Source organism: Dysidea avara, chromosome 7, assembly GCF_963678975.1.
Source record: "Dysidea avara chromosome 7, odDysAvar1.4, whole genome shotgun sequence".
NCBI classification, from domain to species: Eukaryota; Metazoa; Porifera; class Demospongiae; order Dictyoceratida; family Dysideidae; genus Dysidea; species Dysidea avara.
This window is the reverse complement of record NC_089278.1, coordinates 11,502,991-11,519,482: the sequence shown is the minus strand read 5'-3', so window position 1 is coordinate 11,519,482 and position 16,492 is coordinate 11,502,991. Positions and strand designations below refer to the sequence as shown.

General features: G+C 41.2%; 2 protein-coding genes across 5 annotated transcripts in view; one reads left to right on the top strand and one right to left on the bottom strand.

Moving 5' to 3' along the window:
* LOC136262157 (transaldolase-like) overlaps window positions 1-10,338 on the bottom strand; it is a 44,347-nt gene extending 34,009 nt beyond the window's left edge. Inside the window, exons 1-3 of the mRNA XM_066056318.1 lie at window positions 10,191-10,338; window positions 4,260-4,358; window positions 4,076-4,199 (exon numbers count right to left, since the gene is read on the bottom strand). Coding sequence (XP_065912390.1) covers window positions 4,076-4,199; window positions 4,260-4,326 — 191 coding nt within the window. The 5' untranslated portion in view covers window positions 4,327-4,358; window positions 10,191-10,338. The remainder of the gene's footprint in view (window positions 1-4,075; window positions 4,200-4,259; window positions 4,359-10,190) is intronic.
* LOC136262153 (synaptonemal complex protein 1-like) overlaps window positions 10,297-16,492 on the top strand; it is a 391,211-nt gene continuing 385,015 nt past the window's right edge. For 3 of the 4 annotated variants that reach the window (XM_066056311.1, XM_066056309.1, XM_066056310.1), the window contains exons 1-3: window positions 10,350-10,440; window positions 10,485-10,685; window positions 10,738-10,889. In XM_066056311.1, coding sequence (XP_065912383.1) covers window positions 10,529-10,685; window positions 10,738-10,889 — 309 coding nt within the window. In that variant the 5' untranslated portion in view covers window positions 10,350-10,440; window positions 10,485-10,528. Of the gene's footprint in view, window positions 10,441-10,484; window positions 10,686-10,737; window positions 10,890-16,492 lie in introns of all 4 variants that reach the window. The other variant, XM_066056308.1, reaches the window with a different exon arrangement.

Here is a 16,492-nt window from a genome sequence, read left to right as displayed (position 1 = left end):
TTAGCATATATAGCTGAACTATCTACAATGAGATCAACAGGTGATTATACTACAAGGCTGAATGCTCTACAGGGTGACTTGTTTGTTAGCTGAAGTGACTCTCTATATGGTGACTTGATAAGCCTTGATTGAAAAGGAAGAAAAAATACGAAAACATAAGGACAAACTTTGAAGGCGCATGTCTCAGTGATGGCTGGGCAGATTTGACTTAAATTTGGAATGGGAAGTGTCCTAACCTAAAGAAGCTTCCACAGCAAAAATGTTTTTAAAAATTATTTTTTAAAGCTTTACAGCACAAGTGCTGAAGGTCTGTAGGACACCTGGTCCTACAGCCTGTCTCAAGTTGTTACAGAAAGTGTGTTTGAAAAGGTGGAGAAAGGAGAAAAAATCCATGACTGGAGTGGTTGAATACCGTTCAAGCACTATCAAGCTACGGATACTTGAAAACAGCATTTTCTTGGTTCTGTAAAACAAGACTGCCACACACTGCGCACTGGCGGTACTTGGCCACACAACACACTACTGTGTTCCATGATATAGCCTGTTTTAATATTTTGTAGTACTTTAATAGAGTACACGGTTTTTTAGAGCATTTCTAATACGACACACATAGACTGTTCTAGAACAAGCACTGATAGATCTATGTGATTTAAGTTCTATCATTCTAGTGTACAAACTAGAAATTTCATAGAAATTAAGCAGCTGACAGTAGTGGCAGAGTGGTAAAGGGTTTGGGCATATAGGTGTGGAGGTTCAATCCTGGAGAAAAAAATTCCGACAGCACACACATTCTTCTTGGTGACTGTTCTGTTAAGATTATCTCCATCATGATTGTTTGGTTATTGCTTTATATCTCTGCTTTGGATAATACTCTCAGTGCTTTCAAACAACAAAAGGTTTGCACTACAATAGTTACTTTATGTACAGATCAATTTTTAAGTTATTCCATAAGTGGATTACCCTGTGGGAGTGACAACAATGCCTTTTGCAATTTCAAAATTGAGCATAACTTCCTTCCTTGTTCTTAACTTATCTGTACGAAAATTGGACCACAAATGTGCCACATTATGCTCATAGTACTCTCCAATTTGAAGTCAATCAATTAAAACACATAACAGTTATTGCGATTCTTTTAAAAAAGAAAAAGAATTAAGAGTACGTAAGAAGAAACGTAGAAAGAAAATTTGAAGGTGCATATCTCAGTGATGGCTGGATGAATTCAACTGAAATTTGGAATAGGCAATGCTCTACCCTGATGGACTTTCCATAGCATAACTGGGTAATTTCTGTTTATTTCTAGTGTTGCACTGATATTTGGTTGAACTGATATTAGCTTATTTTGCAAATATCGGTATCAGTAACGAAGCAGAAACAATTAGCTGATTACCTGAAACCCACAATCAAGATGCAAAGAAACATGTGACAGTAAAGAAAGTGGTCAATACAGTGGTCAGTGGTAAAACATTTATTTATTGTAATCATTTTATAATTGTTTAGGCTTGTTTGTCTATATTAAAGATATGGTTGCAAGGCTATAGTAGCGGCTGTGTGTGTGTGTGTTTTATTTATTTATTAAGACTTTACAGCACAAGTGCTGAAGGTCTGTAGGACTCCTGGTCCTACAGCCTGTTTAAAGTTGTTACAGAAAGTATGCATGAAAAAGGTGGAGAAAGGAGAAAAAATCTATGATTGGACCTGGGCAGCTTTGAACCTGCAACCATCTGATTAACGCTCGAATATATATTAATCAGCCACCCATGCAATAAGTAAATATCACTTCGCAAAGGGTCTGGAATCAATACTATCAGAGAAGCTGGCTTAGTGAACTACTTGGGTTCCTTTTCCATGAAAGGGATTAGTGGCAAAGCTGTAGCAGAACTTGTAGACTTGGCTTCCCACACATTACCATTACAAATGCAATGTACGCACAAACTTTAGGTGATCTTGCAGCCCTTTGAAAGAATTGAAGAATATCGGTTATAATATTGGCATATTAGCAACAGGAACGGGAAAATAATCAGAATTGGTATCAGTAAATGTGAAGGAATTATGCATAATAATTGGTAAAACATAAATTGTCTTGGTGCTACAGTGTATAGGGGATTCCACGAATTTACTAGAAGCTGCTTATTAACCCACAACACTGTTTTTCAGTATACTTAACTAAGTAAAAAGACTAACTAAAGTGTATGTATAGGGGATTCCATTAATTTACTAGAAACCTGCATATATATATATTAAAAATTTTCATGGTTGAGGAGACTGGGCGTCCAAAAATTTCTGTGAATATTTCAGAAATTGTTTAAGAATAATTGGGGTGGTTAGTAGTGAAATTAAAGAGTACTTGTTGAACAAGTTGATGTTGTGCTACTTCTAAAAACCAGGCTAGCTAACTCATCTGGAATTAACTATAGACAGTATATGCTACTATGAATTAACCATCTATGTATTACTATTTTACAATAGGGTAGTTTTGGGTTGTGCAATAATATTATTAGATAATTCTCTCGTATTTCGTAATTCATGATTTTTCGTAATTCATTCAATTACGTTGCTATGCACTGCTAAGGGAAGTGTTTGTTAAACAAACCGCCTTTACCAACATATTACGCACAGAAGTATCTTCTAAACTGTTTTATAGTGTGACTAACGTGTTTTTTCCCGCAAATTCTCTCGACAAAGCCTCAAAGCTGCTCTTCATTTTTGTTCGTGTACGTAAGGGATACGCCCCCATTCAACTCGAAGTGTTAGGCTATTCCTGGTAGTGTACGAGGCCTGCACTGTTGTTTTTCAATTGCTAAACGCCTGAAAACCTCAAGGGGAAGGTAGTCTGAGGAAAGTCGCCACACCTGTATTTCAGTCCGTCAAAAAGAAACCACCTCAGAGCAAAGTTCACCTGTGCAGAAGTTTAATACAGACTTCATTTCGCTTTTACTTCTTACGTAAAAGCTGCTTTTACCATTATTTAATGATTTTGCTCACGTGGGTGCGTACAGACAAACATAGGTAGATAGGTACACACACACACACTTTTACGAAAACAATTTCAGTAAACCAGGTGCGCCCACTTAAAATTTTTGAAGGAAAGTTGATAAGAGGGTACGCTAAAATAACCTTAATTTGCGAGAAACCTTGGTTCGAAAGGCGTGATTTGTTCTGTAAGTTGCAGTTTCACAGCTACAATCTGGAAATTCTTTACACAGTACCCCTATGAATCTGTCAACAATATACACCCTGTATGTGTGTTTCAGCCCATTAGCATTGCTCACTTTTGAGATGCTATGAACAACTAACTCCCCATAACCAATCCTGGTTAAAGTATGGGGCGTAGCGTTAACATCTCGAAATGTTAATGGGCCAAGCATACACACATATGTATTGTTGACAGGTTCATAGGGGTACTGTGTAAGGAATTTCCAAATTGTAGCTGTGAAACTATGACTTGCAGAACAAATCATGGCTTTCAAACCAAGGTTTCTCGCGAATTAAGGCTATTTTAGCGTACCTTCTTATTAGCTTTCTTTCAAGATTTTTCGACAAGTACTCTTTAATTTCACTACTAACCACCCCAAAACTTTCAACTATTCTTAAAACCTTCTATAAAGATGGTTTCTAAAATATTTGTGGAAAATTTGGGATGCCCAGTCTGCTTAAGCTGGAAATTTTTTTTTCACCCTACTTGATTGAATGCATCGCATACTCACTAGGGCAACTCCTGCACCATAGGGAAGGTACAAGTACCAGTGCTAGTTATATATAAACTAGTGCAAAACAAATGAATACTCCGAAGTATATTCGCTTAAGCGCATGACTTGCTTTATCAGTATACTCACAGAAATTTTATACTCTTGTTTACACTGCAGCGCTTACTCTTAATGTCACTAATCATTAAATACTGCCATAACACTACTTGCAATGGTAAAACACAAAAACATCATGTACACTAGTGGTTTGCAAAACATCATAAGCGACAATGTTTTAATTTAAGGCAGTACAATACACATGGACTGCTGCTTAGGATTCATTTATATATTATACAGCAGCTTGAAATAAATCTCTTATATGCTGTGTGTACCTTGATGTTTCCTTTGCAAATTTGATTGCATCATCAACCAAATTCTGATATTCTGGCATTTGAGCAGCAGTACACAACAGAGATGGATTTGTAGTTGCATCAGTTGGTTTGAATTGGCCAATAGCTAAATGTACAAGAGACCACAAGTTATACATGTAAAAGCAATCTAATGTGTATAATTTACATTTAATGTCTCCAGTGTCTGCTACTACTGTAGTGTATTGCTTCAATTGCTCCAAAGAATTAGCCATTTTGTTGTAGATTCAGAATACACAAAATGTACCTAGAATAGAGAAGTATCTACAAACATCATCAACTTTACAGCAGAAACCTTTATACTCACACATGTGGCCATTCAGTTGCTTCAGTGTCATATACATGTATATGAAGGGTTCTAACTCAAGGTTGCATTGGACAACATAAATTTAGCACAGCTAAGACAAATCATGACAACTAAACATGCAACTAAGCAACACTATAGGCTGTGTAAAACAGTTGTGACACACACACATGAATCAGTCTCATCAGTGATTCTAAACTCCAGAAATTCATGCAGAAATAGGAAACTACGAGTCTTGCCAGTGATTTAAACTCCAGAAAGGCTGAAGTTTTGTGGTAATGACATAAGGTAATAATAACTTGGCCTAGTGCTAGAGATATCAGTTGTTTTGCTGTTGGATTTAAAAAGTTCTGAAACTTGCTTGTGGTGAAGTGCTTGAAATTTTGTTGCAGAACTGAAGACTCCAGCCTATAGAGTCATGTGACATCACAGGTGCAGCATTCAATTGAAATGTGTGACAAAAATGTGCAGCATTTGTATAGCCAGGTGCTGGAAAAATTGTGTCCTTTTTTTGTACAGCAACTAACATTTTGGTGCCGATAATTGTCTGTTACCTGATAATCATCTATTATCAGGTATTAACATACTAAGTAGTGGAGCATAGCCAGTCTGCTTTATGGCAACATGGTGAAAGAAAATACCATTTGTTCAACCACACATTGGTCTACTTGTGAGTTGGTATTGCTAAGATAAACTTCATAATTGCATCAGGAAAAATTCTTTTAACACAGTGGATAAACTGAATAGGCATCTGGCTTCGTGAGCATGCCAGCAGAAACAGAATTTTATCATAATCTTAGAAACCAGACCAGCTATGCTCTCGACATTCCAGTATGTCAATACCTTGTGATAGGTGAATGCAACACTATACAGTCGTCATACTTGCACTGTTGAAGCAGATTAGAGCATGCAAGCATTGTGGCAACGGATTCTTACCACACGTTTCGCTAAGTATGTCTAATGCAATTAATCCTACGCTATAGGGAATATCCTGACATTATCATACAGTACGGCAGTACTGTATATTAGGGATCATACAGTTTTGGGCTTTCTTTCCCAAAAATATCATCCTAAAACCAGCCTCAAATTTCCTCCATAATAGCTTGGCAGTATTGGTTAGGCATAGCCAAGACCAAAAATGCCTTCAGAGTGACCCCAAACCCTTCCAACAAGTTTCTACGGAATTTAAAAAATTTTCATTTAACAGAATTTTATTCTGACTAACTAACTAACTGATGCCTTCAGCCAAGCATAACTTGACAGTGGGTAAGGCTACAGGCTTGATTTTTTCACTGTTTGACGTTGCTTTGTCCCGAGACGTGCCTTTTGCCAACCGCAGTACATACAATGCACTATGCACATATCATGGACTTACCTTTGTCTTCCTTTGTGTTACAGTTCTTTTTGCTGACAACGTAAAGTGTCGATTTGCGCTAGCGCGAAATGGCTTCCCTCTGGCTGTGTCATGCTTTTCGCCCGCATTTTCTGTAGCAACTGGATTCACTGCAAAGAAGTTTCTTGTACTGCTCTTCATTTGTAACGCTGTGTAACGAGCGGAGCATAGCTACAAACAAAGCATAATGGCCACCTCACTTTTCAGTGCGTAATTGATTATTGGGGCGCGCATTTAGACGTAAAATTATTTATGGAATGCCTGGTGCCACTCGTTTTTTTTTTTTATAATGTGGTACATGTGGATTCAGTAGTCATAATTGTGTTAACAAACAAGTAGAAGGAAAAATTAGGGATCAAAGAACAAAAAAGCAGGGAAACAAGGACACAACTAAAAAGTTGTGAAACAAGGGAGGTTGCCTATACTTGCAGATATACTAGTGGACATCTAATCCCTACCCTTGAGTCTATATTAGGGATTAGATGTCCACTAGTATATCTGCAGGCATAGGCAACCTCACTTGTTTGACAACTTTCAGCTGTTCTCTTGTTTCCCTGCTTTTTTCCTTCTTTGATCCCTAATCCAGCTTAAAATTCCTAATTTCCCTTCTACTTGTTATAAAAGGCATTTACAGTAATTGGCTTTTTGACTGGAGCCCTTCATACTTATTCATCCACAATAATAATGGTTTCTCTCTTTAGTATCAGCAGCATTTTCCCCTTCTTTATATTAATATTTTGCCTATTGCTTATCAACCCCAACACAGAATGGCATAAGTGCTAGACAAAACTGAAAATAGACAATGCACAGTTAAGTACTAGATAGAACAGTCAAGGTGAACCTCTGCTAGGCGCAGCTCAGCAGAGGTAGAGATCTAACAGTTCTACTGCCCCGGATAACCAAGATGGTAAAACAAAGTACACAGAAAGACATGGAGGATCACATATCACATCAAAGATAGAGTCTTGGTATAAGGTGTGCCATACTTCTTGGAGAGTAAATCAGCTAAACGACTGTAGAATATACAGTTGCTTCCCTACCAAATATAGAAAAAAGGGGGGTAAATGTTCCAAACCATATCATCATATTTCACATTTTTTCCAACTAGTGCCTTCGGAAGTGATGCAGGTTGAGTCCTAAGGTAGCTTGGTGTGTTGGGGGTGAAAAACCCTTATATAAAAGAATGCATTCTGGCATCTACCCTAGAACTCAATTGCACAAATATCTACACTGCAACTATCCAGCCATCAAGTTCATTATCTGCTATATAAAGCTGAAAAGCTGTCTGTCTGTCTGTCCGTGATCCAGCTAACTCCCAAACCGTAGCACCAATTCACCCTGGATTTTGCTGTAATCACCAATAAGCTGAAGCTGGCACCAATGAGTTAATAGATAGAAATTTCTAGCATGTTCTGTTTGCTGCACAGTGCTGAAAACTCGCCATTACTGCAAGTCCAACAGGTTTTTCGAGCATAGCTACGTACTTCCCACTACAAGGAATGGCGATTGTTATGTTGATCTATATTATAATGAGCACCCTTGGTGGTAGTTATGTGGTGATTTCTATCGCTAGGATTTCATTATGGAATAGAAGTCTTCGATGTTTTCTGACAAGTGCCACGCCCAAATTTCATCAGTAATTAACTTCAAATTCTACAAGCCTACTCTCTACCCCAAATTGTGTATCAATGGTGGAAATCATGCCTATAACTAATGAACTAACTTACAATCCAGCATGATAGCAAGCAGACAGGAAAATTGAAGTAGAATATAAAATGAATTTACAGAAACACAGTAACCTTCAAATCCTGTTGCTATGTCAATAGTAATAATGTCAGATGCATGTGACGTGTTAAACTATTCTGCGCTATTAAGGAAAATCAGTTTCTGTGCTTCTAGAATGATAAATAGCTGGCAGGAGCTCATTCATGCCTTTGGTGCTTATAAGCTCCTGCAGCAAGGTAGCTACAATGAGGCAACAGTAATGTTCGTTTTACAACATCCATGCTAAACAGCACAAACTTGCGACACTGAAGAGGCTTGATATCTTTGGCCACCTGGAATATGAACTCTGGAGCCTGGAGAAGGATAAGAACAGAACAGGCCAGAACTGTATGGGATAGGAATACAGCTTTGAGTGAGCCAAAGACAAACAGAACCAAATTGAAAATTGACAAGCCCCTACCTACTGGGAGTGATCAAGACTGAGAGTGGTCAAGGCTACGAGTGGCTGAGGGGAACTGAATTACGTATGCTAGACTTCCAAGAGAATTACAGCTGTACGATGGAATTTCAAAGTCAATAGTTTGCACATAAACACAGCAGAATAAGAACTCTGGAGAAGGGAAGGAATAGCACAGTGTAGAACTGAAGGAGATAGAAGCACAGCTTTGAGTAAGCCGGCCAAAGGTAAAAGAATCCATTGACAAGTAGCTACAAGGAGCGAGAGACTAGGAGTGAGAGGTACTGGAACTGACTCACTCCATATGCTGTAACTCCCAAGAGAATTGCAGCTGGCATGGTGGAAGTTCAACACCAATAGTTTGCACACGGGCACAGTATCAGTAGGTATTTGCAGGCCAACCTTTAGTCTAGCTTTAATATCCTGATTCACATGATCATCTGACTACTTTAATTCTTCAATGTGTATTCAACTGATCAATCACAACTAACTCCATACATGTATGTTACATATGTACACTTGCAGTTTGATTTATTATTTTTACAAATACAGATGCATGTGTGCGTGTTAATGTAAAAGGGTATACGTAGACTTGAATATCTGCTGTATCTCCAGTTGGTGAGCTAAATGGATCAGATATGGACACTAGATAGTCTCACGTTGCCGACCCTATTTCACTGCACGATGCCTATCGATTGGAAATTATAAGTGCCTGCTCCAAAAGCAGGAACTTATAATTTCCAATCGATAAGTGCTGTGCACAGAAATAGGATCTGGCGCAATGTGAGACTAGACACTAGAGTGTATTTTGCTTTTACAGAAATGCATGTGTGGTGAAATACAATAATCATCACCTGCATGAGAAGCGCACAATATTATATCAATCACATAGTCCAACCTGCAGGTACCGCAGTTAGTAGTGAATAAACTTCCATGACGGCAAACCATAGCATGATCTACACTGATGGAGGTGCCACAAACACAGTGACTGGAGACTGCCATCCAAATCTAAGATTTAAACTATCACCGCAGTAGCAGCAGTGTGTAACAATACTATTAACACAACATGCCACACGTGTACCTAATTAATCAGGGTTACAACAGCAAACGGGACTGCCTATTGAATGCGGGTCTAAATAGTTCAGGATAATTTTCCTACATCGCACATAACACTTAGACAAATGTATGATGCGAATCAGATAACTATTTCATGCTCCTATTCCCTACAGTTTGGTCAGTAGCCTGCAGGGCTTTCTTCTTAAGGTCCCTGCCCAGGGGTTGGCTGTGCGTATATGCCAAGGGGGTGTCACTCAGGCTCTTGCTGTAGGTAGATCTGCGACCGCGGTCAAACTCTAAGTCAACGGTCAAGGCCACAAAATAGCTCTTACAGTGGGTCAAAAGGGTCAAGACGATACAGAAGGTTTGAAACCCACAATCGAAAACTATACGTAGCTATTATCAAGTTTACGGAATTATACGTAACTTACAAGAAGTCAGTAAGGATCTCCAAGATGTTTTAAAGCTCCAACAGGCATTTCGCCGTAATTATAATGATTTTTCTCTCACAGCTGCTGGTAGCACGCACTAAGAAAATATTATACTAGGTTACAAGCGCAGGTGCGTATAGGAAAATAGAGAAATAAGTGGAGGTCAAAAGTTCGACAAGAAACGCTCAAGTCACAGGTCAAAGACGATAAACGCTGCAAGTCAAGGGTCAAGGTGAAATTTTCCCCGGTCAAGACTTTAACCGCGGTCGCAGATCTACCTACAGCGTAAGCCGACGTGACACCCCCTTGTATGCTGGTGGTCCGTGCTGGTGGTCCATGCGGTGATTTGTAGGTTTGTGTAGGCTGTGTCTTTTACAAATTAAATTAGGTTTAACTTCTAGCTAGAGATCGGGGAGGATGGGAGTGCCATTAGGGCCGGAATTAAAAGATATATATATTTTAAAAATTAGATAACTACCGAACGGTGTCTTCTGATCCAGTGCTGCTGTGCATACCCCGCTGATACAGTCTCGCGTGGCCAGATCACTTTTTTCTCTTTTGTCATCGGGCCTACCGATGACAAGAGAAAAAAACGGTCTGGCCCAAGTGGTCTGGCCACGCGTGAATAGCCGATACAAACTCACTACGCCAACAAACGCTTTTAAATGACCCAAACAAACACTCTATATAAAAGCAAAGATATATAAACATACCAGTAAACGACGCAGAAGTAGATATACTTTCAGTTGACAACCCGTCCAGTTACAGGATATGCAATCAGTTTTTTTGACCTCTACGAGTCTACGTAAAACTTCGTGTGTCACTATAAACTTAATACGGTCGATTAAAGCGCGCGCGCTCGCTGACTCACGAGAGAGGCTTCGTTGCCATGTGTACGTGGATATTATAGAGTATTCTCTGGTACTACTAACGTTATCAGCGAGCTGAGAATACAGTTAATGTGTGAGTTTGCTTTGCAATTTGTGTGTTTATGTTTGTGTTTCTAGGTTAGGTACAAGCTCAGTCAGCTTAACTACTATCCAAACAAGCTATGCAACAACAGCCATTTTTCAAGATGTCAGGCAATGCGCATTATTTCTCGCTAGAGAGATTTAACTCTCATTTTGGACAAGAACCCAAGTCTGCAGTTCAAAGACAGAACACACAAAGTAATTTCTTCAAGCAACCAGCAATGGCTAAAGTTCAAGGCAAGTATTTTGTTTGACTCGACTGTCTTGTATAATAACAATAATTGTGTAGAAATGGGAAGTGAGGCAGAACAGCAGCAACAACAGCATTCATTTGAGTTATCAGGAGATGAAAAGATGTCAGGACTGTATTCACGGATTCATCAAGAAGCCGAAAAACTTCAAAAGTGGAAGACAGCAGTTGTAACAGAACTTAAAGAAAAGGTTAGGCGACTAGTACAACTGCTTGTATAATAATAATAATAATAATCCTAAGTACTAAAGATAATAAGAAATGAGGTTAAAATTACATCATTAATAAATAGATAATTTAAGTTTGAGAAAACTACAAGGCCTACGAACTTGTACTAACTGGCTGAGACGGATGCGGGAGTGTCTCCAAATACTGGTCGTCTCAGCTACCAGGTTCTCTTGCTGGAATGTTTGACGAAAGCCACTTGACTTCTATCACCATGCACCATGAGACGGGAAAGATTCTATATAATGCACACATACAGCTCACGTGTACAACCGCAATTGAAAATACCTATAGCCTAACCTAGTACAATAGGATAAAACATAAACTTGCTATATAAGAGTCAGTCAGTCTTCATTCTCGACATCCTCCGGGCGGCGGCGTAGCATTTCAGTCCATTCACTTAACTGCCTCCTTGCTCTTAAGGCTGCTCCCCTGGGATGTCTGTGAGAGATCTGGTTATTCTGTTGTGCTGGCAGCTCAGGTTCTTGCTCAAGTGTTTCCACGTCTGTTGGAGAATGTGTCACTTCCAAGGGATATAGACGTGCAATTGGACGATTAGTGCGTCCACTTGTCGTGCGCAATGTCACTGATCTGATAAATCCATCCTTCCTCTTCACAACTTCTTCAACCACTCCAAGTCTCCACTGGTTTCTAGGACAATCATCATGTATTTGCACCACATCGCCTGTCTTGACTGTTTGTTCTGTGGTGCCTGTTGTGCGGTGCACTTCTCGTAACGAAGTCAGATATTCCTTCTTCCATCGTGATTGAAAGTGCTGTAATAGCAGGCCTTGTCGGTCTATCTTACTTCTCAACTGGTCTGCAGAGTGGTAATCAGGGTCAGATATCTCTTCATCTGTAACATTTGGATGTGGTAGAGGAACAATTCGGCGCCCACACAACAAATGAGAGGGTGTTAATGGCTCAAGGTCTCCAGTGGCAGATGAGAGGTGTGTTAGAGGTCGATCATTGAGCACTGCTTCGACTTCAACAATGGTGGTTTGGAGGACAGTGAGTGTGATAAAGGCACGGCCTAAGGTCTTCTTCAGAGACATCTTCACCATTCCAACCAGCCTCTCCCAAAAGCCCCCATACCAGGGAGCTCTTTTGGGAATGAATTGCCATGTTGTGCCCTTGTGCATAAGAGCAGACTTCAGTGTAGGTGACTGGAACAATTCATGTAACTCCTTTGCTGCTGATGTATAAGTTGAAGCATTGTCTGATATGATCAGACGGGGCAATGACCTGCGGGCAGCAAACCTTCGGAAAGCCTGTAGAAAGGTTTCTTCTGTAAGGTCAGTTACAACTTCAAGGTGCACAGCCCGGGTACTAGCACAGGTGAACAAGCACACATACACCTTATACTCACCGACCATTCCTTCCCTCTTCACGTACATTGCTCCCGTAAAATCAACTCCAGTCACACTGAAGGGAGGGCCATCTTGTACTCTGGCCTGTGGCAGCGGTGGTGGATCAGGGACAGGGAATGGTTTTCCAGCAACTCTACGACAGATCACACACTTCCGAAGCAACCTCGCCACTACTCTCCGTGCTGCAGGAATCCAGAAACGTTGCCTCAGAGCAGTCACTGTAGTATCTGTGCCCCCATGTAGTTGAGTGGCATGAGTAGCATACACAATCAAGGCGGTTAGTCTGTGATTGGGGGGGAGAAGATAGGGGAACTTGGTGTTGTGGTGAACTGGAGCATTATGTATCCTCCCACCACAACGGAGGAAATTGTCAGAGTCTAAAAACAACCTGAGCTGTCTGACAAGTGGGAGACGTCTACTGGATGTCCGTCCCCTGTGTAAAGAGTGGATTTCCTTCAGGTAAGTTGAATGTTGGCAACTTTGGATCCACACATTCTGGGCATTACTTAGTTCACTGGCAGTGATCGGTCCTACAGGCTTGGATCCATGTGATTTGATACACTCAATAAATCGCAACACGTATGCAGTGATGTACAACAGTTTAGATAGAGTACCATACCTCTCTATGTCAATGACGGCTGCCACAGTAGGGTGCTGATCACCTTTGGTTGTTTCTTCAACTGGGTCCGGTGATTGCAACTCAGCATCTGTAACAGTAAGTTGAACATTTAGTATGTCAGTAGCACTCCATGTTGGCCTTAATTCTTCATGAACAATCCACTCTGGTCCATGTGTCCACATAGTTGAGGCTTGTAAAGCTGAGAACGAAATGCCTCTAGTTAACAAGTCCGCAGGATTGTCTGCAGATGGACAGTAACCCCACCATTGGACAGGGCAAGCTTTAGTGATTGCTGACACACGATTGGAAACAAACTGCTTCAGTTTCTTATCACTGTTGAGCCAATGAAGTACGATTTGGCTGTCACACCACATATGGACTGAGTTGATCCTGTGACGAATTGACGAACTGATCCAAGTAAACATCTGAGCTGCAGTAGTGGCACCCATCAGTTCTAGTCTAGGAAGTGTGAGTTGTTTCAGGGGGGCCACTCTGGATTTCGAGATCACAAATGATGTTTCACTGCCTTGACGAAAGTATGCCACTGCTCCATAAGCCTTAGTGCTTGCGTCACAGAATACGTGTAGTTCAATTGGAGCATCTGTACTTAATCCATCCTTAAAGTAACACCTAGGAAAGGAGATTGCGTGTAGTTGTCAGAGATCATCTAGAAGGCTCTGCCATTGTTGTTGGCTCTCTGCCGGGAGTGGACTGTCCCATGATAACTTGTTCTGCCATAGATGTTGTTGCAGTAATTTGGCACTAATCATAACTGGGGACGCAAAACCCAATGGGTCAAAAATCATGGAGGATTGCTGCAACACTTTGCGCTTTGTGGCTGGAGAATTGTCAAGTGGTAAGGCCTTCTGAGAGAGTGATAAATTGTCATTGGCAGTGTCCCACACAAGTCCAAGTGTGTTTATCTGTTTGCCACTATCCATAACTTGATCCTTCTCTGCTGCAGTAGTCAATTGTGCACTGTTAGATGCCCAGCTTCTTAAATTAAAGTTGGCGTCAGATAGTGCCTTTCTGGCCTCAGTGTAGTACACAATGGACTCTTCTTCAGTAGAACACCCTGACAGAATATTGTCCACATACAAATTCTGAAGAAGATCCTTGGATGTTGTCGAACTACAATGTGTGAGATGACAATGAAGGGCAGCATACAGCATAATTGGCGAGCTGGCCGATCCAAACAGGACAACTTTGAATCGGTATGTTTGAAGTGGGCTATTGGGATCATCAGGACAGCAGGGCCAGAGGAAACGAGTATAGTCACGGTCCTTGGTGTGCAACTGAACATGTAGGAATGCCTTTTCAATGTCAGCACTAATACCAAACTTGTGGCAACGGAATCGGATGAGGATAGCTGGTAGTTCTTGTAGAAAGGGAGGCCCAGTTTCTAGACAGTCATTGAGACCTGCCAAATGCTTGGCTTCACGGCTGCTGCAGTCATACACGATCCTGAGCGGTGTTGTTGCTGAATCCTTGTGCACACCGTGATGTGGTATGTAATGGCATGGCTTGGCTAATTCTGAGATTGGTACCTGCTCAATGAATCCACGTCTCAGTTGTTCCTCTATTATGCTGTGGTAAACTTTAAGCATGCCAGTAGTGTTGCTTAGTTTACGAGTAAGGGACCTCACACGTCGTTCACAAGTGGACTTGTTTGTAGGTAGCACGGGGTGGCTGGATTTCCATGGAAAGCTCACAATGTATGTACCATCACTCTGCCGACTTACTGAGTTGTGAAGGTACTCCTGTAGGAAGTCAAATGATTCCTTACTCAGCCCAAAGTGTGTGCTTTCTACTGGGGTGATACCACTTGAGTCGAACAGTGATGCTGAACTAAGATGAAATACACTGGATGCTATAGAGCTGGTGTAGTTGTATAGTGGTCCTGAAAGTAAGTACCCAATCTTAGTCTGAACAGCAGTAGGACCTGGTCCTCGAACTATGGCTTCCTGCACAATGGACCAGTAAGCATCGGCTCCTATAAGCATTGAGATGTTGATTGCATCACTGTCTGAGATTGCATGGTTAAGGTGTAGCCCCTTCAAATATGGCAGTTGCTTAATATAGGAAAAGGGAAGGTTACGGAGTGGCTGAGCGATTCTCGAAGTGACAAGAACATTGATAGGAATCTGAATGCCTTCTGTAGTTTCTAGGTAGATTGTAGCAACAGGAAGAATCTGGTTGGAAACCTCTGATGCTCCAAATGCAGCAATTGTAACTGATTCTCTTCTTTGAACATTAAGGTGCAGAGAGTTGGCGAGAGTTTGTGTGATAAATGAGCGTTGTGCTCCCTCGTCTAGTAATATATTTGCTTGTGCAGAAAAGTTGTTAGCTCTCACTGTAGCAACAGCTGTCTTCAGAAAGCATACCTTAGTTGGCTGAGGATGTGATATCGTGGAATTTATCAAATTCTGTGCAGTTTGAGTGGGGGGAGTACATTGCTGTTCTGAAGTTGGTCTCTGTGTGTTAGGAGGATTCTGTTGGTGATGTGTCCCTCGACACAAGCTGGTATGATGTCGCTCCTTGCAGTGTTTGCAGCGGCCCTTCGACTGACATTGACCAACTCTGTGGTGACCAAGGCAATTAAAACAAAGCTTATCACGCTTGACAATGTCCATGCGTTTAGACTGGTCTGGGATAGTGTCACACTGTGTAGCTGGGTGTGGTCCCTTGCAAAATACACACTTAAGCTTCCTAGGTTCAGGTTTGCTCATGGCTCCTGTGTGAAATGAAGCTGTGGAGTGGTGTTCGTCTGACTGAGATGGAGAAACTAGGGCACCAGCTTCAAGGACTCTTATCTCTGTGGCAATTGATTTCCTTAGCTTGTCAAAGGTCCACTCTAGGCTGCTGTGCTCTCTGGCCAGGTTTTTTCTCACATCAGCAGGAAGTCTCCCTAGTACCATAGGAACTAACAGGGCCCCATAACTCGTTGTTGATTGACCCAAGGCTGACAGACCACGAACATGATTTTCAATGGCATCATGGAAGGCCCTCAAACCAGTTATGTTGTGACTAGCACGTGGCAAGTTCATCAGTGAATGCATATGGGCATTAATGATTCTCTGTTGATCACCAAACCTGTCCTTCAACAGATCTAAGGATTGCTGGTAATTAACACTGGTCAAGGGAAAGCCAGCAATTGCCCTTGCAGCTTCACCTTCAAGGTGTGCCTTCAGATAGTTCAGTTTCTGAACATTAGTCAACACATTGTTGGAGTGCACAGCAGAATCAAAGGAGTCCCAAAATGTCTGCCACTTCAATGGGTCGCCTCCAAATGTGGGTAATGTTAGCTTGGGGAGGCGGCTGACATTCTGGGACATACCAGCAAAGGTGTTAACATACCCCTGAGCCTGAGCGAGATTTGCTCCTTCGTTGGATTCAGTTCGCTGCTGTTGTTGAGGGGTGTCAGTCACAGATGCATCTTCATTTGATGGTTGAACAATGGCTGAATGACTTGCTGATTGATCACTAACTGTATGGCTTGATGGCTGATCACTGATAGTGTGATTTGATGGCTGATCACTGACGGTGTGATTGGATGGTCGGTCACTAACCGAATGACTTG